Source organism: Thalassophryne amazonica, chromosome 12, assembly GCF_902500255.1.
Source record: "Thalassophryne amazonica chromosome 12, fThaAma1.1, whole genome shotgun sequence".
NCBI lineage: Eukaryota > Metazoa > Chordata > Actinopteri > Batrachoidiformes > Batrachoididae > Thalassophryne > Thalassophryne amazonica.
Window position 1 is genome coordinate 79,111,027 of NC_047114.1, and position 27,570 is coordinate 79,138,596.

Consider the following 27,570-nt stretch of genomic DNA (forward strand, 5'->3'; position numbering starts at 1 on the left):
CTCCAACACTGTGAAGATTTTGACACAGAGACTTTTAAAATAATCTTGTAATCTTATTTTTAATTTATTTTATTATTTTATTTTATTTCATTTTATTGATTTTGTCATTTTATTATTTTATTTATTTAGGTTTTGGCCTCGTTCAAAAATAATGAAGCCAAAGTGTGACATAACCATCAAAATTTAAAAGTGGTCTTTTTTGTGAAATGTTATCATTTTAGGTATTGTTATATATCAGAGTTTCAATATTTCTTTTGGTAATACTGTTAATCTCTAGTCATTGCTAGACATTATCAGTGCATATATATACTATAATGTGCTAGAGCGTAACGCTTGCGACAACAGTTGGAGGTATCTTCTTTAGTCTTCAGAAGCCTGAAACAAAGACATTCTGTCCATTAGTTCCTGGTATTATTGAACAAGTAATATAATTATTCTATTGAAGCAGAGTAGGAGATATAGCTAAGGTTTTGACACAAATAAATCAAGGACTTATTCTCAGCATTACGCTTGTGACAGTTTTACTTTGCTTTAGAAACATGATGTTTTTTTCTAGGAAATGACATTTCTAACTTTACAAAAATGTATTACTGTGTTAGGTATGAAGCACAAACAAACAAACTGACAAAATACAAGGTTATTTCTTTAACATTCAACTTTAAATGATAATGTTAAATATCATTGCCCCACAAAAGTGATGAAAAAAGTACTATTTTTGGGGTACATTTTGTGCATATCTCTGGAACCGTGCGGAATCTTTCCATGAAATTTTCAGTACCTGTCAAATAGACTATAGGCAAACTCACAGATAAATCTGGATGCTGCTACATAAAATAATGGCTTGTTCGTGACAAATGCAGTGCAAACCAGCAGTTAGACTTCATTATTTTTGAACTAGGCCTTTTATCATTTATCATTTACCTGTGAAGCGTTTCGAGATTTGTCTCGACAGATGAGAAGTGCTATACAATCTTAATCTATTGTTATTAAAAGAAATTCAAATCAACTGAAATATTTGACTGTGGGACTTCACCACTCCAGTTTTAGTTTTCAACCTCTTCAAGTCATAGATTTTTTTTTTTTTTCTGGCACTCTTCAAAAACAGCGTGTAATCGTTTTCGTTTGTGAAATGTGAAGCAATGGGCCGATACATTTTACACTCAGACAGAAGCCACGTGTTCCCACTGAGAGGTGTGTTTGTTTCTCATATTTACACCTCTTACACTTCTGTTCTATTCTAATCGGTTGCAAGTTTACGCCACCACCACCCACACGTACACTTTCTCTCCCGTCTGAGAGAAAGCTGAGGCAGGACATGAGACTTGGCTCCAAATTCTCCTCTACTCCATTGCTCTAATGCAATTAACTCCACTGGAGGGGATAGGAGACGAGAATTTCCTGATTAATCCAATCAACAGGCCTATGAACACACACACATACACACACACACACACACACACTTCTTATGGTAAATTATATAAGCTGGTATATATTTTTCCCAGAGATGTGCATAAGAGCCTTCTATGTAAAGAACTAACCATAGGGCCCATAACGGAGCTGACCTTGAGCTGAGAGAGGGCCATCCAATCAAAATACAGCGGCCTTATTTTGTAACCAACATAGTCAGTGGGAACTGTGCAATCAAAAAAATGTTGAACCATATGTCATAAATGTGATATTCAAGCATACGTTCCATTGCCTCTTATTTTTGGTAATACTTCTGTGCACGTTCACCTGTGTGTTTCCTTGTGCCGTTCCTTGATGACAGCTTCACTGCTGTCGACTTACACAGCGTAAAATGTTAGGGGGGCTGGATGACCTCACAATTTTTATTAGTATACTAAAAATCAATCAATCAATTTTATTTCTATAACGCCAAATCACAACAACCAGTTGCCCCAAGGCGCTTTATATTGTAAGGCAAGGCCATACAATAATTACGTAAAAACCCCAATGGTCAAAATGACCCCCTGTGAGCAAGCACTTGGCGACAGTGGGAAGGAAAAACTCCCTTTTAACAGGAAGAAATCTCCAGCAGAACCAGGCTCAGGGAGGGGCAGTCTTCTGCTGGGACTGGTTGGGGCTGAGGGAGAGAACCAGGAAAAAGACATGCTGTGGAGGGGAGCAGAGATCAATCACTAATGATTAAATGCAGAGTGGTGCATACAGAGCAAAAAGAGAAAGAAACACTCAGTGCATTATGGGAACCCCCCAGCAGTCTAAGTCTATAGCAGCATAACTAAGGGATGGTTCAGGGTCACCTGATCCAGCCCTAACTACAAGCTTTAGCAAAAGGAAAGTTTTAAGCCTAATCTTAAAAGTAGAGAGGGTGTCTGTCTCCCTGATCCGAATTGGGAGCTGGTTCCACAGGAGAGGAGCCTGAAAGCTGAAGGCTCTGCCTCCCATTCTACTCTTACAAACCCTAGGAACTACAAGTAAGCCTGCAGTCTGAGAGCGAAGCACTCTATTGGGGTGATATGGTACTATGAGGTCCCTAAGATAAGATGGGACCTGATTATTCAAAACCTTATAAGTAAGAAGAAGAATTTTAAATTCTATTCTAGAATTAACAGGAGCCAATGAAGAGAGGCCAATATGGGTGAGATATGCTCTCTCCTTCTAGTCCCCGTTAGTACTCTAGCTGCAGCATTTTGAATTAACTGAATGCTTTTCAGGGAACTTTTAGGACAACCTGATAATAATGAATTACAATAGTCCAGCCTAGAGGAATAAATGCATGAATTAGTTTTCAGCATCACTCTGAGACAAGACCTTTCTAATTTTAGAGATATTGCGTAAATGCAAAAAAGCAGTCCTACATATTTGTTTAATATGCGCTTTGAATGACATATCCTGATCAAAAATGACTCCAAGATTTCTCACAGTATTACTAGAGGTCAGGGTAATGCCATCCAGAGTAAGGATCTGGTTAGACACCATGTTTCTAAGATTTGTGGGGCCAAGTACAATAACTTCAGTTTTATCTGAGTTTAAAAGCAGGAAATTAGAGGTCATCCATGTCTTAGAGGTCATCCTGCAGTTTAGCTAATTGGTGTGTGTCCTCTGGCTTTATGGATAGATAAAGCTGGGTATCATCTGCGTAACAATGAAAATTTAAGCAATGCCGTCTAATAATACTGCCTAAGGGAAGCATGTATAAAGTGAATAAAATTGGTCCTAGCACAGAACCTTGTGGAACTCCATAATTAACCTTAGTCTGTGAAGAAGATTCCCCATTTACATGAACAAATTGTAATCTATTAGATAAATATGATTCAAACCACCTTTAATACCTATTGGCATGCTCTATCTCTGTAATAAAATTTTATGGTCAACAGTATCAAAAGCAGCACTGAGGTCTAACAGAACAAGCACAGAGATGAGTCCACTGTCTGAGGCCATAAGAAGATCATTTGTAACCTTCACTAATGCTGTTTCTGTACTATGATGAATTCTAAAACCTCACTGAAACTCAAATAGACCATTCCTCTGCAGATGATCAGTTAGCTGTTTTACAACTACCCTTTCAAGAATTTTTGAGAGAAAAGGAAGGTTGGAGATTGGCCTATAATTAGCTAAGATAGCTGGGTCAAGTGATGGCTTTTTAAGTAATGGTTTAATTACTGCCACCTTAAAAGCCTGTGGTACATAGCCAACTAATAAAGATAGATTGATCATATTTAAGATCGAAGCATTAAATAATGGTAGGGCTTCCTTGAGCAGCCTGGTAGGAATGGGGTCTAATAGACATGTTGATGGTTTGGATGAAGTAACTAATGAAAATAACTCAGACAGAACAATCTGAGAGAAAGAGTCTAAGCAAATACCGGCATCACTGAAAGCAGCCAAAGATAACGATACATCTTTGGGATGGTTATGAATCATTTTTTCTCTAATAGTTAAAATTTTATTAGCAAAGAAGTCATGAAGTCATTACTAGTTAAAGTTAAAGGAATACTCAGCTCAATAGAGCTCTGACTCTGTCAGCCTGGCTACAGTGCTGAAAAGAAACCTGGGGTTGTTCTTATTTTCTTCAATTAGTGATGAGTAGTAAGATGTCCTAGCTTTACGGAGGGCTTTTTTATAGAGCAACAGACTCTTTTTCCAGGCTAAGTGAAGATCTTCTAAATTAGTGAGACGCCATTTCCTCTCCAACTTACGGGTTATCTGCTTTAAGCTGCGAGTTTGTGAGTTATACCACGGAGTCAGGCACTTCTGATTTAAAGCTCTCTTTTTCAGAGGAGCTACAGCATCTAAAGTTGTCTTCAATGAGGATGTAAAACTATTGACGAGATACTCTATCTCACTTACAGAGTTTAGGTAGCTACTCTGCACTGTGTTGGTATATGGCATTAGAGAACATAAAGAATGAATCATATCCTTAAACCTAGTTACAGCGCTTTCTGAAAGACTTCTAGTGTAATGAAACTTATTCCCCACTGCTGGGTAGTCCATCAGAGTAAATGTAAATGTTATTAAGAAATGATCAGACAGAAGGGACTTTTCAGGGAATACTGTTAAGTCTTCAATTTCCATACCATAAGTCAGAACGAGATCTAAGATATGATTAAAGTGGTGGGTGGACTCATTTACATTTTGAGCAAAGCCAATTGAGTCTAATAATAGATTAAATGCAGTGTTGAGGCTGTCATTCTCAGCATCTGTGTGTTAAAATCGCCCACTATACACTATACAATTTTTATTAGTATACTAAAAATGACAGCAGCAGAAATGAAAGGTTTGCTTGTAGAAATGTAGAACAAATGATTTGGCTTTTTTTCATGTGGGTGATGTAAGAGAAGCTGGCTGACCGGGAAAGACCTAATTTAACTTGTATTAATATCTTTAAAATAGATGTAGCACAAACAAAAAAAATTTAGCAGTGGAAACATATCACAAACGATTGAGACCATTCTGTTAGATTTAATAAATGTGTGTTTGTTGGGAGCAACTTCACACAGGTGAAGTACCTGGGTCCTGGACACAACGGGACTGGATTAACTCACCTAATGAATCATGGGTACATTGTGGCGTTAACATTAAAAAGTACCATTAAATGTTGGAAGTGTTGTGACTACAATGACAGTTCAGTTAAAACCTGTTGCCTCCGTCACTCTATACAACCACCAATCAGAAGTTGGGATTATATGAAAATGAAAATAAAATAAAAACTTAACAGATTTACAACCCAAATTCCAAAGAAGTTGGGACGTTGTGTAAAATGTAAATAAAAACAGAATACAATGATTTGCAAATCCTCTTCAACCTATATTCGATTGAATACACCACAAAGACAAGATATTTAATCTTCAAACTGATAAACTTTGTTTTTGTTCATTTTGACACGTTTCAAAAAAGCTGGGACAGTGGTATGTTTACCACTGTGTTACACACCCTTGTTTGCGCTGAGGGACGCCACAGCAAATCTGAGATGGATCTGCATGTTGAATTGGCACAGGTTTTACGCCACATGTCCTTCCTGATGCAACTCCACATTACATGGAGAAATGTGGCAGGGGTGGGGTTTGAACTGGGAACCCTTCACACTGAAACCAAGTGCACTAACCACTTGGTCATCCCCCCAACCCCCCACCCCCACTCTATAAGGGTAAATGTAACACATTGATGTAATTTCCTTAAGCCATTCAAACTTGTTTCATATGGTTATGAGTTACTTAATTTAACTATTTTTAAAATAGTACAGTTACATGTCAACTTTGCTGTGTTAGATCAGGACAATTTATGCAGATCCACCTTGGATTTGCTGTGGTGACCCCGAGCACAAACAAGCGAGCAACCAAAGGGACTTACTGTTTTTTTGTTGTTGTTGTTGTTGTTGTTACATTTATCCTTACAAATCTAGTTGGTCTGAACCATGGTAATTAAGTAACAGTAATGCAAATTCATCACGTTGACCCAACAAATTTACATTGAGGTCACTCACCAAAATTTTTTATGGCTACATTAACGCATTTTATTTGGGTGGAAATACTTCCCAGAATTTTATTATGTTCACTGAGCAAGTTATATTTTAAGTTGTTGCATGTTCTGTTAAAACTACATTATTTGAATGTGTTCACCCATAAATTTGATTTTATATCCTGGAAGGTTCATGTTAGACTCAGGTTCATGTAACATAAAAATCAGCAACACCCATGTTGGTTTTTTGGAGTGTGGGTATGGGTACTGGACGGGCCTACCTGCACTCCTGACCGCTTCACAATGTGTGGAGATTTTTGAAATGAAACGAGGCATTACTGTTGCACACCATAAGACGTGTTTGGAGGAAGAATGGAACAAATTAACACCTGAAACACTTCATGATGTAGCATCCTCATGCTAAAACTTCTTTCAGTGTTGTGTGAAAAATGGCAACATGACAGTGTCATAAAAGCTTTCATGTCCCAACTTTTTTTAATGTGTTACAAGCCTTAAATGCAGAAATGAATTTATGTTAGAAAAATGAAAATAAGTGGCGACACAAAACACAAGGTATCTTGGGTTCATGTTGTCTGCAATGAAAAGTAAATGTAAAGATCACAGCATTTTTTTTTTTTTTTTTTTTAATGGGGTAGGTTGTTTTGTTGTTTGTTTTTTTCTCAATATTGCATTTTCCACATTGTTCCAACTTTTACCGATTTAGGTGTGTGTGGGGGGGGCTTTAACTTCATTGCTGTTGTTCTGCTCCAGGTTTATTTGAAGTGATTTAATTTTGTTATTAGAAGAAACAACAGTTTCGATTTTTTTTTGGGGGGGGAAATTACCACATACCCTGTGTTAGTAGTGTGTGTGTGTGTGTGTGTGTGTGTGTGCATGCGCGAGGGTTACATGAATTTACACACTAAGAGTTTTATCTTTCTCTGGCACAACCGCCAACCACAAAGCTCACACAGTCTCCAAAACAATACAAACCTGTACTTCTGTGTCCTTTAAAAATAAAGTAACATTCTTAATCCCGCTGTTTCCCAATTCCATTAATTTCACTGTCTGAAACAGGCATAGAATGCTGGCAGGTTGCCGCTGTTAGTTTTTAGTGTGGAGGTGGGGTTTGATTCTGGAATAAATGTCTTCTATTTGTAAATCATATCTATGCATCAGCTTTCTTTCTACTTTGGTCATTACAAAAATGCACAGTGTCTTTTACATAATATTCATAAAGTTCTATCTCTATGCGTCACTGGCTGTCACAGAAGTAAATACAGTAATTAATGTAAAATGTTGTGTTGGTCAGGGAAACGTCTTTCTTATTCTGCATGAAAGCGGTTCAGTAGTCAGTGCACAGCTCATTATTAGCCACACTTGTATCATGTTTGTGCACTGCACATGCTCACTTAACCTGCTGAAAAAGGTCACATATGAAGAGGATGTTTCTGTTAAAAGAAGACTTTTTACTGTCCATTTTTGTGTTGAGAACAACAATTAGCATTTAATCATCATCCAGAGTTTCATTTTAGCCCAGGAATAGATGGAGCGCCCATCCTCAGGGACATGCCCTCTGATCCATTTGTGAATTAAAAGTCATTGAAGTGTCCCATATTTTCTTTCATTCTTTGTTTCTTTTCATGTTTTGCAAAATCTTTTTATTCAGCTTTCATGCCAAAGCCACACTGTGTTTGATTTAGTGTCATTCTTGGTAAATGTATCAACATGGCGGTGAAACACGTTTAGATATGAAGGGCCTCATTCTACGCTTATGAAAGCAGGAATTTGTTGTTGCAGGTAATTATACACTAAGGAACAGATAGTTGTGAATGTTATATTTAATTTATGCCAGTAAACACCTCTAAATCCTACACACTCTAGTTTTAAATATCCTCAAAGTCTCCTGCTATAAAGAGGGGTTTCCACCTTCGTGGTGATATGCACCATACCGTAGACCAATATAAGACTTGTTGAGCCCTGTTGACGTCTTCCTGACATTAGGCACCACATTGTTGTATGCCATGTTGCGTTGTCATGGCCCAGGAGGGGTAACAACATACCGCAGCAGCCCCATCTTGCCATATTACATCACACCATAATGATCTATCGGTGTGTCCTGTCAATGTCTTGACACTTTTGTGACAAGATTTTGCTGAGTCATCAGTATGCTTGGTGACAGGTGAGGAAAATAACGTCACGAACCAGCAGGATGATCTCACGAAGCCCACCTGACAGAAAATGCAAGGATGCTGTCAAAATCAAGTGACTGCAGACATTCTTCTTCCTCAACTGCAGCCTGCAGCAGCATCCGTCTTTAGTCTATATCTCACAATGATGAAGGCGCCTGTATCTATAGGATGCTGTGCTGTATTTTCCCCCATGAAGCGATAGCTGTGGCCATGTCTTGGCAGCATATTGTCAGTGTAGTCACAGGTTATTACATATTGTACTGCATTACATATTTGTGATGTTATTTTGTGTTGACAGTTTATGGTAATTCTTGCTGATGTTTTGTCAGGTCCGTATGACATCATGCAGTGTCTTGGGACACTACTGCTATGCAGTAAAGTTTTTGCGGTGGTGTCATCACTGCACAGTAGGAGAAGTAATGTTTGAGCCATCATGAACTACAGTTTGGGGTGGTTTGAAGTATAGATCCTGGCAGTTTGTGAAAGTTAAAACTGTGAAGGCAAGACTGGTGACCCCCTAGCAGAGAACGAAACTGGTGTTTAGGTAAATGCTGGTTTTGTTGCACACAGTTACTTTGAAATAGTCAGAACAAGCAGCATAGGAAGTCCTCACCACAATGATGTCGAGATGGTCACAGGCAGTGAGAGTGTTCAAGGACACAGGCGAGGAATTGAGACACAGGATGTCGGCCTGTCCACCAAAGGTGTCTGTATAGAAAGCAGAAAATGAGTCATCCAGTTAAACAAACAGATGATCAATACATAGCCAGAAAACATACCAAGGCAAGTGGTCAGGAAATGGCAGACTAAACTCAGGAAACACAAGGTGACAGTGTACGTCGGCAACAGAGGAACAAACATCAGGAAGCAACACAAGAAAGCAGGAATCGTAACATGTAGGAGGAACACTAGAGAATACGAGGATTAATTTATAAATGTTTCCGAATCCTGTCCATGACACTGATGTTCTGTGAGCACCCACATACCTGTGGTCTAAAAAACACATGAGTGGGGAATGTGGTGAGCAGCAGGTTCTTTTCATTTAAAGCAACAGGTACAGAAACATGTTTTTTTCTCTTCAAAATGTTTTACTTTTTTCATCAGGATGCATCACTTTGATATCTGTGAGTTTTTGGCACCAAACTTTAATATCCGTTTTTAAGACACTTGATGGCTTTTATTGATGATGTGTTGAAAAGACGTATATGTATAATATGACCCCTTTAACTGACAATAGTGGAATCACTGACTTTATTATTTCTGAAGTGTTTGCATCTTCTTCACTAAAAATTGAAAGCACACAATAAACTGATTCAAACATTTCCTCACACAAGCATCGAAGTTACCATGACATTGACTGTCCTCACAGCGGATGAAGTTAATCCAGTAGCAAATTTTGACCGCCTTAAAGATGATTAAAATAAAACACTCTGGGAGAGTCAATCTTTCCTTCAACTTGTCATAACTCAGGTGTGAAAGACATAAACTAAACTTGGCTGGAGTAATACAATAATTTTGGACCGCAAAATCATCAGTGAATGAATGTTTTAGAATATTAAGTAATTAATTTCGTACATTCACACTTGTTTGACGTTACAGTCTGTGATATCAGGAAATGTTCATTTTTCTCACCTTTTTCAAATTTTACATTAATAATGAGTGATGCATTTAGCACTTTTTATTTTCTGTTAATGTCAATCAAAAAACATTATTCATTTGTATAGTTTTAGTCACACAATTGGTTATGGAACAGAACAGAATAGCAGAATAACAATTTGCATTCTCTGGACTGTGATGTTCACATAAATGAGGACTGGGGCCTTACAGGAAGCCAACACACACAGACCACAATTTTTTTTTTTTTTTTGAGTCCCATCACCCACTGGATACAAGCTGGGAGATAATCACAACCCTGCAACACTGGCCAAAAAACATCCCAACAAGTGCCCAGGCTGAGAAAAGGAATAGCAGCCTATGAAAGAGGATCTTAAAGATTTTCAACAAACACAACATTCCTGTGTTTTTCAAGCCCATTAACACCATCAGACAAAAACTGATTCACCCCAAAGACCGCACACCACACAGTCACAAAAGCAGTCTGATGTACATTTGCGATTCAGTGCAACAAGGAAGGCGAGAAGCTCCAAATCGGAGTAACCAAACAGCCACTCGGCCAACAAATGGCTCTTCACAGGAGGGCCAAATCCTAGGATCAGGACTCAGCCATCTACCATCATCTAAAGGAGAAACAACACACCTTTGAAGATGACAACATTTATATTTAGACAAATTTGAAAGAGAGGTCAAAGAAGCCATCTTTGCTAAATTGATGAAACCTTCTCTAAAGAGGAGTGGTGGGCTGAGATACCGCCTTCCATTCACTGTACAAAAGCTCATTCTCACGTGACCTCCAGTGACTGACTTTTTTTGCATCACTGTGACATCAGAGACCTAAATCACCCTTTATCTTTTTTTAAATCATTCAGTAATCAACTTTAATTCTCATTATCATGCTGTTTGTTTCTTATGCATACATGAAAATTCAGTAAGGTATTGTTGTGTGGGCCGCTGAAGAGGAGGTACTGCTGGCCCACCACCACCAGATGGCACCCTGCTTGGAGTGCGGGCTTCAAGCACGAGAGGGCGCCGGAACCACTGGGAGTGACAGCTGTCGCTCTTCATCAGCACCAGCTGTCACTCATTCAACCCATCTACCATACAGGTAATTCTCTGCTGAATCTAAACCGAACAATAGTCTGATCTCTTTTGCAGCCGTTTTCCTGTGACGTATTCCTTGTCTGCTGTGTTGCCGTTTGGTGTGGACTGCGATGGCTTCGCCTCCCACCCCACCCAGATAAGTGGTTGTCTCAGGAGCTGTCCGAGTGTGTTATTGGAGGTGGAGGTTCTCCCTCCTAACTGAACACAGACTGTGGGATTACTGAGTGTGCGTACTCAAACTCATCAAACTGTTTCTGTTCTCTGCCAGCAGTACCGGGTCTGACTGCTGAAGACAGTGGCCACCTGGGGTGCAGGGCTTGGCGGCTCCGGTGTTCTTCAGATCCGTTGGTGGTGGAAGCTGTGTGGGCTCCGGCTCTTCTATCACCAGACGTCTTCTATCTTCGAGCCTGCCACACGCCACCTTGTGTATGATTGACATTCCGCAATATTGTTATTGTCTGTACTTCGTTGTGCGCTTCACAACATTAAATTGTTACTTTTTGGCTTATCCATTGTCCGTTCATTAACGCCCCCTGTTGTGGGTCCGTGTCACGACACCTTCCCAACAGGATTTCTCGGCCAGCGTCATGGATCCCGAGGGGCGTCAATGATCACTTGAACAGCCAATGGAAGAGCGAGGTGCACAGGCGCCAGCAGGAGGCGTGTTAGGTGAGCTGCAGCACATCTTAACCGCCTTTACTGCTCGGTTGGACTTAGTTACCGAGCAGAGCATTGTTCTCAATCGAAGGATGGAGGCTCTCACCGCCCAGGTGGAAGCGCATGCTCAGGGCGCTGCTGCAGTACCTCCTCCTGCTGACCGAATGCCAGAGACAGACATTCCACTGGTCGTTCAACGAACCCCCCCACCTTCCCCTGAAGCATACATAAGCCCTCCGGAGCTGTACGGAAGCTGTGTGGAGACGTGCGCGGACTTCTTGATGCAGTGCTCGCTCGTCTTTTCACAGCGTCCCGTCATGTACGCGTCAGACGCTAGCCGGGTGGCTCACGTTATAAATTTGCTTCGAGGAGAGGCACGCGCCTGGGCTACGGCGCTCTGGGAGCAGAATTCACGGCTCCTAACGATTTACACTGAGTTTGTGAGGGAGTTCCGACAGGTGTTCGACCACCCTCATAGAGGCGAGACCGCTTCAAGCGTGCTGGTGTCGATAAGACAGGGGTGTCGTAGCGCAGCGAAGTATGCAGTCGACTTCCGCATCGCGGCAGCGCGAGCCGGCTCGAATGCTGTTGCGCTCCGAGCCGCCTTTGTAAACGGACTGTCTCTGGTCCTTAAGGAGCACCTGGTGGCGAAGGACGAACCACGGGATTTAGACGGGCTTATCGACCTGGTTATACGGTTAGACAACCGATTAACAGAACACCGACGGGAGCGAGACGAAGGGCGTGGTCAGGCACAAGCCGTCCCTCTTCCTCCCGGGTCCGAAAGGAAGCCGACTTCCCCACGCTCCACAGCCAGGGCTCTCCACGTGACGACAGCTCCCCCTGCTGACGTTGCTATGGAAACGAGCAGGGCCAAAAAGCGATCAGATCAGAGACAAAGGAGGCTGATCCGTGGAGAGTGTTTCCTCTGCAGCTCAACCGAGCACATACAGAGAGAGTGCCCCAAACGGTCAAAACAGCAGCACTCGTCCTTAGAGACTGGGCTAAGGGTGGGTCACAATACCCACGCGGGGAAACCCCGAAGATCTGCACGTATCCCAGTCACGATCCTGAGTGGGGATCTAACCCTTCACGCCCCAGCACTGGTGGACACGGGGTCGGAGGGGAATCTGCTGGACAGCAGATGGGCAAAGGAGGTTGGGCTCCCTCTAGTGGCCTTAATGTCACCATTGTCGGTGCGGGCACTAGATGGCACCCTTCTTCCACTAATCACACACCAGACACAGCCCGTGACTTTGGTTGTTTCTGGGAATCACAGGGAGGAGATTGTGTTTTATGTAACACCTTCTACCTCCCGAGTGATTTTGGTTTTCCATGGGTGTTAAAACACAATCCCCGGATTGATTGGCCGTCTGGGGTTGTGGTTCAGTGGAGCGAAACCTGCCACCGGGAGTGTTTAGGATCCTCGGTTCCACCCGGTGTGACAGCTAAGGAGGAGGTTTTAGTCCCCCCCAATCTGGCGGCGGTGCCAGCCGAGTACCATGACCTTGCTGACGTCTTCAGCAAGGATCTGGCACTCACGCTGCCCCCACACCGTCCGTACGATTGTGCCATTGATTTGATACCGTGCGCTGAGTACCCGTCCAGCAGGCTGTACAACCTCTCACGTCCGGAACGCGAATCAGTGGAGACCTACATCCGGGACTCGTTAGCTGCCGGGTTGATCCGGAACTCCTCCTCCCCGATGGGTGCTGGTTTCTTTTTTGTGGGCAAGAAGGACGGCGGACTCCGTCCATGCATTGATTACAGAGGGCTGAACGAGATCACGGTTCGCAACCGATACCCGTTACCTCTGTTGGATTCAGTGTTTACGCCCTTGCATGGAGCCCAAATTTTTACAAAATTGGATCTTAGGAATGCTTATCACCTGGTTCGGATCCGCGAGGGAGACGAGTGGAAGACGGCATTTAACACCCCGTTAGGTCACTTTGAGTACCTGGTCATGCCGTTCGGCCTCACCAATGCGCCCGCGACGTTCCAAGCGTTGGTTAATGACGTCTTGCGGGACTTCCTGCATCGGTTTGTCTTCGTATATCTAGACGATATACTCATCTTTTCTCCGGATCCTGAGACCCATGTCAAGCATGTACGTCAGGTCCTACAGCGGTTGTTGGAGAACCGGCTATTTGTGAAGGGCGAGAAGTGCGAGTTTCACCGCTCTTCTTTGTCTTTCCTGGAGTTCATAATCTCCTCCAACTCCGTCGCCCCTGATCCGGCCAAGGTTGCGGCGGTGAGAGAATGGCCCCAACCAACAAACCGTAGGAAACTGCAACAGTTCCTCGGCTTTGTGAATTTCTACAGGATGTTCATTAAGGGCTACAGTCAGGTAGTTAGCCCCCTGACAGCCCTGACCTCCACTAAGGTCCCCTTCGCCTGGTCGGATCGGTGCGAAGCCGCGTTTAGGGAGTTGAAGCGCCGGTTTTCGTCTGCACCAGTTCTGGTGCAGCCTGATCCTACTCGCCAGTTCACAGTGGAGGTGGATGCCTCTGACTCAGGGATAGGAGCCGTGCTGTCCCAGAGCGGGGAGTCCAATAAGGTTCTCCACCCTTGTGCCTATTTTTCCCGCAGGTTGACCCCGGCTGAGAGGAATTATGACGTCGGCAATCGGGAACTCCTGGCGGAGAAGGAGGCTCTTGAAGAGTGCAGACACCTGTTGGAGGGAGCGACGGTGCCCTTCACCGTTTTTACTTACCATCGGAACCTGGAGTACATCCGGACCGCCAAGCGACTGAACCCCAGGCAAGTCCGCTGGTCACTGTTCTTCGGGCGCTTTGACTTCCAGATTACATACCGCCCCGGGACCAAGAACCAACGGTTGGATGCCCTGTCCCGGGTGCATGAAGAGGAGGCCAAGGCCGAGTTGTCAGACCCCATAGAGACCATCATCCACTGTCGTGGCCACTCTCACCTGGGACGTGGAGAAGACCGTCCGGGAGGCCCTGACACGGAACCCGGACCCGGGGACCGTGAGTCTCTCGTCCGGGTATCACCCTCAGACAAACGGACAGGCAGAGCGGGCCAACCAGGAGCTGGAGCAGGCCCTCTGTTGCGTTACCTCCGCGCACCCGACGGCCTGGAGCACCCATCTGGCCTGGATCGAGTACGCCCCCAACAGCCAAGTGTCGTCAGCCACCGGCCTCTCCCCGTTTGAGGTGTGTTTGGGGTACCAGCCCCCATTGTTTCCACTTGTGGAGGGAGAGGTCGGTGTGCCCTCGGTCCAGGCCCACCTCAGGAGGTGCCGCCGGGTGTGGCAGACCGCCCGTTCTGCCCTGTTGAAGGCCCGGACGAGGGCCAAGGCCCATGCAGACCGCCGGCGTTCCCCGGCCCCTGCATACCAGCCCGGGCAGGAGGTGTGGCTTTCAACCAAGGACATACCACTCCAGGTCGAGTCTCAGAAACTGAAGGACCGCTTCATTGGACCATTTACAATCCTCAAAGTCCTCAGTCCTGCCGCGGTGAAGCTGAAGCTGCCGGCTTCACTGCGGATCCATCCTGTCTTCCATGTGTCGCACATCAAACCTCACCATATTTCACCCCTCTGTACCCCCGGACCGGCGCCGCCTCCTGCCCGGATCATCGACGGGGAGCCAGCTTGGACCGTGTGCCGGCTCCTGGACGTCCGTCGGAAGGGCCGGGGGTTCCAGTATTTGGTGGACTGGGAGGGGTATGGACCCGAAGAACGCTCCTGGGTGAAGAGGAGCTTCATCCTGGACCCGGCCCTCCTGGCCGACTTCTACCGGCGGCACCCGGACAAGCCTGGTCGGGCGCCAGGAGGCGCCCGTTGAGGGGGGGGTCCTGTTGTGTGGGCCGCTGAAGAGGAGGTACTGCTGGCCCACCACCACCAGATGGCGCCCTGCTTGGAGTGCGGGCTTCAAGCATGAGAGGGCGCAGGAACCACTGGGAGTGACAGCTGTAGCTCTTCATCAGCACCAGCTGTCACTCATTCAACCCATCTACCATACAGGTAATTCTCTGCTGAATCTAAACCGAACAATAGTCTGATCTCTTTTGCAGCTGTTTTCCTGTGACGGATTCCTTGTCTGCTGTGTTGGCGTTTGGTGTGGACTGCGACGGCTTCGCCTCCCACCCCACCCAGATAAGTGGTTGTCTCAGGAGCTGTCCGAGTGTGTTATTGGAGGTGGAGGTTCTCCCTCCTAACTGAACACAGACTGTGGGATTACTGAGTGTGCGTACTCACACTCATCAAACTGTTTCTGTTCTCTGCCAGCAGTACCGGGTCTGACTGCTGAAGACAGTGGCCACCTGGGCGCAGGGCTTGGCGGCTCCGGTGTTCTTCAGATCCGTTGGTGGTGGAAGCTGTGTGGGCTCCGGCTCTTCTATCACCAGACGTCTTCTATCTTTGAGCCTGCCACACGCCACCTTGTGTATGATTGACATTCCGCAATATTGTTATTGTCTGTACTTCGTTGTGCGCTTCACAACATTAAATTGTTACTTTTTGGCTTATCCATTGTCCGTTCATTAACGCCCCCTGTTGTGGGTCCGTGTCACAACACCTTCCCAACAGGTATATCTTATATATTATATTCCATTTCTAAGGTGGAACTATGCTAGTATACTAAGGTATATCTAAAAAGGAAGAGTAAAATGGAAGAGTAGAAAAGTGTAGAGTAGAGCCATTTAGGTGCCTGGTCTTGAGAACCAGGGATGGTAGGTTGAAAAGTTTTTTTATCCCATGGGAACTACTTTGGGTATCCTCAGGATTCTTCAACGAAGGTCACACTGAGTCACAGTAGGCTCTTGAACTACACCTGAAGAGGATCCAGATGGTTAAGGTGTGTCCAGAGAATGGTAATCCATCTTGAGGTCACAATCTGACGTCGTATGCTAGATATCTCCCTCTTCCAACCTACTGGGATTCATGGAAGCAAGCTGTGGTTGTGTTGGTTAGCCCTGTGTTTCTTTCTCCCTCTGGTGATGATGCCTTGTCACTGCATCTTTCTTTGTCTAGTTAATGACTGGGCTTCTTGTGATGAGAGGGACTCACTCTGGTCATTTTTCACCTCCTCTCGTCAGCTTTTCTTGGCATCTGTTTGCTCAGGTCCCTTCCGACTACCATTCCGGTGTTGCAGACCGAACAGTCCCCCTAAAAATCAGTCCCCCCCGTTTGCGCAAATTTTTTCAGATTCACAGATTAACGCAGATTAATACCTTGTTTCTGCTTCAAACTGCACTCCAGTCATCATCTATGTCAGTGACAGATATCTGAAGCTTTTGTGCAACAGTAATTTCCACATAAATTCAGCATTATTTCATCATAAAAGGCGGCAGAAGCGATCAGAGTGCTGTGGCTAAATGAGCTGCTAGCTGATGTGTTCACTGCGCATCGGACATTTCAAAGCGTCACAGAATTTCACCTAATTTCTGCTTAAAACAGCGTTGTTTCTGCTTTAAATTGACTTTAGAATGATTTAAGAGGTTTTACCTTTATCATCTGATGGTTAATAATCCCATTAATCCATTTGATTGCTTTGGGTGAAGACAGTCCGTGTCAGACGAGCTGATGTGGTTCGAAATGACGCATGCACAGATGCAAAAGGCGGACCGATTTTTAGGGGCGGACCGTTCGGTCCGCGACACCGGACATGGGTACTTAAGTCACGGTGATCAGTTAGGGAATTATCTTTCCCCGACTTGGACATCATCCTATGAGACCTGGAGCTGTCATCCTAATCATGTCGTCATCACGCTCCCTTTTTGGACAAAATCCATTGGGGTTGAGTAGCTCCCATATTACATTCCGTGACATCATCCAACTTTTGATAATCTCGGGATCTTCCAGCAGAACTGATGAAGCTGTTTTGGATGAAGAGTGAAACATTTTCAAGGAAATAAACAAGTCCAGTTGACCTGATTCAGTCTACTTGGATACTGCGCGGATGACTAAGAATCTCCACATATACTCAACAAAAATATAAACGCAACACTTGTGGTTTTGCTCCCATTTTTTATGAGATGAACTCAAAGATCTAAAACTTTTTCCACATACACAATATCACCATTTCCCTCAAATATTGTTCACAAACCAGTCAAAATCTGTGATAGTGAGCACTTCTCCTTTGCTGAGATAATCCATCCCACCTCACAGGTGTGCCATATCAAGATGCTGTTTAGACACAATGATTAGTGCACAGGTGTGCCTTAGACTGCCCACAATAAAAGGCCACTCTGAAAGGTGCAGTTTTGTTTTATTGGGGGGGATACCAATCAGTAACTGGTGTGACCACCATTTGCCTCATGCAGTGCAACACATCTCCTTCGCATCATCCGTGAAGAGAACACCTCTCCAACGTGCCAAACGCCAGCGAATGTGAGTATTTGCCCACTCAAGTCGGTTACGACGACGAACTGGAGTCAGGTCAAGACCCCGATGAGGACGACGAGCATTGTGCTGTGTGATAAAACTGCACCTTTCAGAGTGGCCTTTTATTGTGGGCAGTCTAAGGCACACCTATGCACTAATCATGGTGTCTAATCAGCATCTTGGTATGACACACCTGTGAGGTGGGATGGATTATCTCGGCAAAGGAGAAGTGCTCACTATCACAGATTTAGACTGGTTTGTGAACAATATTTGAGAGACATGGTGATATTGTGTATGTGGAAAAAGTTTTAGATCTTTGAGTTCATCTCATACAAAATGGGAGCAAAACCAAAAGTGTTGCGTTTATATTTTTGTTGAGTGTATGTGTATAGGGGAACTCTATTAACGTGGTGACCTCCATGAGGGCACGGGGGGCTCGCACCCATGTAGATATGAAAAGCTCATTCTGTGTTTATGAAAGCACATAGATTTATTGTTGCATGTAATTATACTAATGAACAGATGGTTATGACTGCTATGTCCGCTCCTAAACTCTACACACATGAGCTGTGAGCTCTATGGTCCAGTCTGCAGTCTGCAGGGCAATGAGCATGCAGATTATTTTACAGATGCAGCACTATGCATAACGTGTGACTAAGCTCACTGACAGTTTGAGCAGGGGAAAGAACGCCAAGCTGTCTCACACCCTCACTTAATGTGCCCTGTAATATAGCTTTTAAGTTATGTAAATGCATTCACGCTCAGTTAAGCGCATATGTGCAGGCACACACACTGACGACAGCAGTCATCTGTGCATGTGTGTCAAGTCAGGAAAGTCACAGATCTGAGAGCGAGAAATAAAGAAGCAAGGATCTGTTATTTATTTTTCTATGAATTTATGTATAGGGCCAGTTTGATGAAGTTTGCGTTTCGCCTCTTACGGGGTTGATGTGCTTTTGATGGCATGAGGTTGAATTCTGGGTGATTTGCATTTTGCTTGCCTGCAGAGGAGATGAAGAGAAGAGGAGAAAATGGTAGTATAGAGGAAAGGATGCAAATGGAGAGGAAAGGAGAAAAGGAAAGAGTAGCAGAGGAAGCAAGGTGAAAAGAAGGAGAGAAAAAAGAGGAGAGGAGGAGAGACACTTTGAGCTGGTGTAGAAAGAAAGAAAGAAAATAGAAAGAAAGTAAGAAGGGGGTGATAGGAGGAAGAGTGTTTACTGAGAGGGAAGGGAGGTCGAAGAATACAATAATACTTGTATAAGAATACAGTACATCAAGTCAATATTAGCCTTTTATTTAACATTAGTTAAACAAGACACAAGTCACTCCTTGAAGAAAATTAGTTTGGTCTTGTGTCTTCTTAATTAATTATTCTGAGCTAAATGGAATTGTTCAAGGTGTTACTTTGATGAATAAATTCCAAGCAAAAGACTGCAGTAAGATGTGCTGCTCTTAAAAAAAAAATTGCATTGTTATTAGTTTGAGTGGGATTTGCTCAGGTCAGGTCTGGGAGCATTGCACTGGTGCTACACTGCCATAGCAACCATCTAGGTAGACATATATAGTCCATCCCCACATCTTGAAAGAAACCATACTGCCACAGTCTGGTGAAGCGTGAGCATCCGCTTGGCCTTTTGCAGCAGCTCCAACAGTGAGACACCAATGGACTGGATCATGGCCAAAATCTTCATAATTCAACTTCTTATATGAGTTGGAATTATTCATCTGACACAAAGTCACTCAAGGATCCTCCAAGGAGACATAGCACCAAATCCATCTAGTCATCACTCAAGTCACTGTTTAATGTCCAAATCTCACCACCATACAATAAGACAGGAAGCACCAGCATCCTAAAAACTTGGATCTTCATTTTCCTGCAAAGGTTTCAGTATCACCAAAGACCTCTGTCCAGTGACCTCTGGACTCCATAAACGCTTCTCCAGAGTGTCTTGATCTCAACGGTGGAGACCTAGAGACATGAACATCACTGCCAAGATATGAACATCTCTACAAGAGTGACACCTTAATCACGTACAAAAACAGTGATGAACAAGCTCAGGTAGTCATTGACAGTCTGGATCTTAGTCTTGACCCAAGATAATAAACATGTCTTTTCAGTGCTGCAATCAAGGATATCCATTGATTCTGCAAAAGTCACAGCATTGTCCTCCATGAAGTCAACAGTATAGGGGCCTAGAACACACCCCTTGGGATTTAGTGTCAGATAATATTGAGAAAAATACAGATACAGTGGATTTCACACATACAAAATAAACTCATCATTTGGATCATCTGAGACCAACATCACCACAAAGCTTTGGTTACTGACTCTCAGCATACTTTCCAAACACTGACCTTGAAAAATTTGGAGATGTTAAGTGTTGTGGAAAGGTCAAGAAGAGGATGTGACAGAAGGAAAAAAGCAGAGAAAGGAGGAAGAGAGCAGGGAGACAGGAGCATAGAGAGAGTTTCTGAAGCGCTTTGTCAGGGCTGGATGCTTTGTAAGATGAAGAAACTACAACAATCAGAGCGTTGCAATAAACAAAATGTACCTGTTCAGTGTCTAGACAGATGCACACAGTCACACACAATCGTTGCAGCCATGAATATCAGCGGCTTTGCCAACTTACAGGTATAAGATTTGCTTGATGTGGAACTCATTTTTGTTTGTGTTGCCTATACTCCATTTGTTGTTGCATTAGATAGAAATCTGATTTCCCCTTTGTAGAGTTAAACAAGGGAGAACCCCAAATTAGAAGAAGCTGGGACTGTGACTCAATGACAAAGTCCTGTCAGGACAGATGCTTGCAGACATTAACGCAGCTCTTCTCACCGTTCTCACTACTAGCATTACAGAAAGCAAATGAGCTCATATACAACCCCTGGCAAAAATTATGGAATCACCGGCCTCTGAGGATGTTCATTCAGTTGTTTAATTTGTAGAAAAAAAAGCAGATCACAGACATGACACAAAACTAAAGGTCATTTCAAATGGCAACTTTCTGGCTTTAAGAAACACTATAAGAAATCAAGAAAAAAGATTGTGGCAGTCAGTAACGGTTACTTTTTTAGACCAAGCAGAGGAAAAAAATATGGAATCACTCAATTCTGAGGAAAAAATTATGGAATCACCCTGTAAATTTTCATCCCCAAAACTAACACCTGCATTATATCAGATCTGCTCGTTAGTCTGCATCTAAAAAGGAGTGAACACACCTTGGAGAGCTGATGCACCAAGTGGACTGACATGAATCATGGCTCCAACACGAGAGATGTCAATTGAAACAAAGGAGAGGATTATCAAACTCTTAAAAGAGAGTAAATCATCACGCAATGTTGCAAAAGATGTTGGTTGTTCACAGTCAGCTGTGTCTAAACTCTGGACCAAATACAAACAACATGGGAAGGTTGTTAAAGGCAAACATACTGGTAGACCAAGGAAGACATCAAAGCGTCAAGACAGAAAACTTAAAGCAATATGTCTCAAAAATCGAAAAATGTACAACAAAACAAATGAGGAACGAATGGGAGGAAACTGGAGTCAACGTCTGTGATCGAACTGTAAGAAACCGCCTAAAGGAAATGGGATTTACATACAGAAAAGCTAAACGAAAGCCATCATATGGGATTTACATACAGAAAAGCTAAACGAAAGCCATCATTAACACCTAAACAGAAAAAACAAGGTTACAATGGGCTAAGGAAAAGCAATTGTGGACTGTGGATGACTGGATGAAAGTCATATTCAGTGATGAATCTCGAATCTGCATTGGGCAAGGTGATGATGCTGGAACTTTTGTTTGGTGCCTTTCCAATGAGATTTATAAAGATGACTGCCTGAAGAGAACATGTAAATTTCCACAGTCATTGATGATATGGGGCTGCATGTCAGGTAAAGGCACTGGGGAGATGGCTGTCATTACATCATCAATAAATGCACAAGTTGATATTTGTTGATATTTTGGACAATTGAAAGGATGTTTGGGGATGATGAAATCATTTTTCAAGATAATGCATCTTGCCATAGAGCAAAAACTGCAAAAACATTCCTTGCAAAAAGACACATAGGGTCAATGTCATGGCATAGGGTCAATGTCAATGAGCAGATCTGATTTGATGCAGGTGTTAATTTGGGGGATGAAAATTTACAGGGTGATTCCATAATTTTTTCCTCAGAATTGAGTGATTCCATATTTTTTTCCTCTGCTTGGTCTAAAAAAGTAACCGTTACTGACTGCCACAATCTTTTTTTCTTGATTTCTTATAGTGTTTCTTAAAGCCAGAAAGTTGCCATTTGAAATGACTTTAGTTTTGTGTCATGTCTGTGATCTGCTTTTTCTACCAAATTAAACAACTGAATGAACATCCTCCGAGGCTGGTGATTCCATAATTTTTGCCAGGGGTTGTATATGCCACTGCCGCAGTAATCCTTGACGCAGGTGGGTATAAGATCAAGAATAAGATTGGGTATAAGATCAAGAGATCCCTCCATGGAGAAGATTGGAGGTTGAAATCCAGAAAGCCCGGAAGGTACAGAGGGGCATCATGAGACACAGGTCCTGGATGGATAAGAAGTACAACAAGATGTCCATAACTGAGGCCCTGGAAACTGTCAAACATAGGGTCACAGCTCTGGCTACTCAGTTGAAGAGATACACCAGAGAAGTAGAGGCCAAGAAAATAAATGGCCTGTTCTCCGATGACCCATCCAGGGTGTCCTCCCATTTGAAAGGAGAAAATAGTAATACGAGAACAGATCCTCCCAGAACTGAGACTGAGCAGTACTGGAAGAACATCTGAGTGAAAGAGGCATCACACAACACCAATGCCAAGTGGCTGGACTAAAGTCCAAGTATTGGACCTAAGAACACACCACAGCCACCTCCCAGAACAAGAACAAATCAACTTCACAAAGGCGGACATCCAACGAGTCTCAGGGATGAGAGCTGGACAGCTTCAGTGCCTGATGTGATCCACACCTACTAGCTGAAGAAGCTAACAGTGCTCCATGTGCACCTGGCCGCACAAATGGGTGGGCTGCTAACAGTAGATACTCACCCAAACTGGTTAACACAGACCAGGACATTCCTGATCATGAAGGACACCTTGAAACTGCCTCTCCACAACATATAAACTCCTATCAGGCATCATAGCAACCAACTTGAGTAGGCACCAAGACATGAGCGTAGCTCAGAAGGGCATTGGAAGCAATACCAGAGAATCGAAGCACAAGCTACTGGTCGATGGAGCTGTACACCAGGACTCGAAGACCAGGCAGACCAACCTGAGCACAGCCTGGACTCGGTGCCTCACACATGGATACTGGAGTGCTCGGCACTATACATGGCTAACAGTGCACTGATACCCTTTATCAGCAACTCAGTGGGACTGTGGAAGACATCACTGGTGGCCAACTCCAAGGCAAGTGTGTAATATACCAAGGTGATGCACTGTCCCCACATAAAAGGACTTTCCAGACTGTTAACAGCAGCAAGTCCAAAAGCCAGGGTCTGTCATGATAAGCGGTCGTGTCAGTACCCTTGGCAAATGTAAGCTACATTTCCGTGATGGCAGCATTACTGCAGAAACGTACATTGAGATTTTTTAGTAACATATGCTACTTTCAAAATTACATTGTTTCCAGTGATGTCCACGCAAAACCACAATCTGCACACATTCCATGGCTGTGGAAGAAGAAGGTATGGGTGCTGGATTGGCCTGCCTGCAGTCCTGATCTGTACCCAATAGAGAATGTGTGGAGAGTTTTCAAGCAAAATAAATAAATAATGCAAATGAGCCCATACTGTTGCACAACTTAAGCCATATTTGCAGAAAGAATGGGACAAAATAACACTTGAAACGGAGGTATTGCTTGGTATCCTCAATACCAAAATGGCTTTTAAGTGTTGTGAGAAGGAATGGCAACATTACAAAGTGGTAAATGTCCTTTTTTTTATTTTTCTTTGGGAATGTGTTGCAGACCTGAAATGCAGGAATGGATGTAGTATATTAACAAAGGAAATGAAATGACTGTCTGCAATGACATGGACCCCAAAGTAAATATCAAAATCACTGTTGGTTTTTTGTTTGTTTATTTTGCGTTCTTTTTTTGGGGGGGGCATTTTCCATACTGTTCCAACTTTTTTCAGAGTTGGTTTTGTATTAATTTTTATTCATATTTGCATTTTTAATGTCATCTTCAAATACACTTTAAGTTGTATTTGGAGATTATATGTTTTTCTCTTGTATTTTATTAAGTCAGTATTGCTGATTAACTTTGTCAGCATTTACCACAAACATTTATATGTGTCTTTTAATCTCATTTTCCTTGCTCTTGTTCTCTCTAAGAGATATTGTTTCTGTATGTGTTTCAGGATCACTCTGAATGGTATGAAGGTCTCCAGGCCAGATGTTCGAATTGGCCGCTACAGAATGATTAAACACGAAAGGGACAAACACAACGAGCCCAACCCGCAGAGGTACTGCATCACTGTCCACACTCGTTCCCCCGCGTTACCTCTGGATCGATTACACTGGTTTTGTTCCATAGCTGCACAGTTCAGATGTTTCTTTTCAACATTTTAATTTCACTTTGAGACCATATTTATGATGTTGTGCTGTACATGGTGTGCTGTAAATAACATGTTGCATTTCATACTGTACATGTACTTATACTCCATGTACTATTCCAACCCAGTCTCACACCCAAGTTGTCACATATTTTTACACAAATGGCTCTTTTTGACCAAATATCAATCTGTGACCAGTCGGGTGACACACTGGGTCACTATTCAGTTTTGAAAGGGTTTCCTTTTAAATGCATTTATCACATTTATTCAACCACAATTTGTTAAATGAGACATTTTTTCCATTTTTGGCGTCTCACTGTCTCGCTTTACATTGCACACAATCACACTTGAGAGCTGCCCGGTGTAATTCCAGTGTCCTCTTGTTAACTTTCTCGGAGGAAACTGCATCTTAATGGAACATTACTGCCTACTGACACTATGCAGAGCACAAATTGTGTAATGCTTCTCCGCCATTAACACATTTTTATGCAGTTCTGCTCAATATTATTAACACTCCTGAATTTCAAGTACATAAGGCAGAATATCTTCTGAAATAAAAGCAAATGAACCAGTTTATCATCATCAGAATATTTAACAGAATGTCTGTGGTTACTGAAAAAAGGATAAAAATGAAACAATTGCATGTTGTTGAAATACAAAGCTAGATTGTACTCTGGAGACAATTATTTGTACCCTTCATTAATATTTGATTTCAGAATTTTTGGCAACAGTAATCAATCAATCAATTTTATTTATATAGCACCAAATCACAACAAACAGTTGCCCCAAGGCGCTTTATATTGTAAGGCAAGGCCATACAATAATTACGTAAAAACCCCAACGGTCAAAACGACCCCCTGTGAGCAAGCACTTGGCGACAGTGGGAAGGAAAAACTCCCTTTTAACAGGAAGAAACCTCCAGCAGAACCAGGCTCAGGGAGGGGCAGTCTTCTGCTGGGACTGGTTGGGGCTGAGGGAGGGAACCAGGAAAAAGACATGCTGTGGAGGGGAGCAGAGATCAATCACTAATGATTAAATGCCGAGTGGTGCATACAGAGCAAAAGGAGAAAGAAACACTCAGTGCATCATGGGAACCCCCCAGCAGTCTAAGTCTATAGCAGCATAACTAAGGGATGGTTCAGGGTCACCTGATCCAGCCCTAACTATAAGCTTTAGCAAAAAGGAAAGTTTTAAGCCTAATCTTAAAAGTAGAGAGGGTGTCTGTCTCCCTGATCTGAATTGGGAGCTGGTTCCACAGGAGAGGAGCCTGAAAGCTGAAGGCTCTGCCTCCCATTCTACTCTGACAAACCCTAGGAACTACAAGTAAGCCTGCAGTCTGAGAGCGAAGCGCTCTATTGGGGTGATATGGTATTATGAGGTCCCTAAGATAAGATGGGACCTGATTATTCAAAACCTTATAAGTAAGAAGAAGAATTTTAAATTCTATTCTAGAATTAACAGGAAGCCAATGAAGAGAGGCCAATATGGGTGAGATATGCTCTCTCCTTCTAGTCCCCGTTAGTACTCTAGCTGCAGCATTTTGAATTAACTGAAGGCTTTTCAGGGAACTTTTAGGACAACCTGATAATAATGAATTACAATAGTCCAGCCTAGAGGAAATAAATGCATGAATTAGTTTTTCAGCATCACTCTGAGACAATACCTTTCTAATTTTAGAGATATTGCGTAAATGCAAAAAAGCAGTCCACAAAGCGTTGGGCAGCGATGCAAGTGTGATTACTAGTTTCCACCTGATACAGGTTTTTACACCCGGCATCTGTGTCCTCTGTATCACAATGCCATTTGTGCTCTGATGGAGATGTTCGTCTAAACATGAGGTGTTGTCAGTAGATCAACACAAACCATGTCTTAGATCCAGCATTGTATATTTCAGTATGTCAAGAGTGCAACACTCAAGACGCACCTTACATAAGGGTTCAAAACACACATATCTTCTGCTTGCCTGCGCATGTCATCATCAGTCATCTGTAACAGTGAATGAGCATGTGTTATGGCTGGGGGAGAGATAACCCCCGCATACTTTATGGCTGCTTCAAATGTAGACTTTCGGGTACTGATATGGCATGCACCACTTATTGATATTATGCTCAGCCTACAATACACTGATGTCAAATGACCATGGTAAGTCCAACACCTTTGGGCCCAGCACCCAGCTTTGCCCCAGTGTTTCTTTAGCTGAAATAGGAAAGTGTGCTCAGGCAAGCCCCAGATAGATTTGAGTCTTCTCCACAAATCATTATTGCTTCTGCCATCAAGATAAGGCTCTAGTGTTATCACACTGGGCAACGTTCTTTCAAAGTCCCATTCAGGTTTTGAGGCCCATTTGTTGTGTGGGCCGCTGAAGAGGAGGTACTGCTGGCCCACCACCACAAGATGGCACCCTGCTTGAAGTGCGGGCTTCAAGCACGAGAGGGCGTCGGAGCAACCGGGAGTGACAGCTGTCACTCATCATCTGTACCAGCTGTCACTCGTCCACTACTCAACACCATCACCATAAAGGCCGGACTGCAACTCCACCTCCCTGCCGAGAAATCAGCTACCACTCAGGTAACCTTCTCTGCGATTTATATTGAGATTAAAATATTGTTCTGTGTGCAGCTGTGTTCCTGCGGGCTCTGTCGGAGGCTGGATTGGCGGACAGTGAGAGGGCGACGTTCTTCGCCTCTCACTCCATCCAGGAAAGAGACCAACAGGAGCTGCACGGGTGACATTGTTTCTGGAGGTGGAGGTTCTCTCTCCCGGAGGAACTGAGTATGGAGAGATTACTGGGTGTGTATCCACGCACCCACCATTAACTGTTTCTGTTTCTGCCAGCAGTACCAGGTCTGACAGCTGGAGACGGTGGCCACCTGGGACCCAGGACTTGGCAGCTCCGGTGTTCTTCAGATCCTTTGGCGGTGGAAGCCGTGTGGGATCCGGCTCTTCTCTGGACAGACGTCTTCTATCCTTGAGCCTGCCCACACGTCACCTTGTGTATGATTGACTGTACTCCTCAAGTGCAATTGTCTGTATTCCGTTGTGCGATTCACAACATTAAATTGTTACTTTTTGGCTTAATCCATTGTCCGTTCATTACCGCCCCCTGTTGTGGGTCTGTGTCACTACACTTTCACAACACCATTGGTGTAAATACTTAACCCCAAGTGGA

General features: G+C 43.5%; 1 protein-coding gene across 1 annotated transcript in view; it reads left to right on the top strand.

Moving 5' to 3' along the window:
- The window catches only part of b4galt2 (UDP-Gal:betaGlcNAc beta 1,4- galactosyltransferase, polypeptide 2), a 410,711-nt gene that overhangs the window by 362,310 nt on the left and 20,831 nt on the right, over positions 1 to 27,570 (top strand). Inside the window, exon 7 of the mRNA XM_034182936.1 lies at positions 24,207 to 24,311. Within this exon, the coding sequence (XP_034038827.1) occupies positions 24,207 to 24,311 (105 nt within the window). The remainder of the gene's footprint in view (positions 1 to 24,206; positions 24,312 to 27,570) is intronic.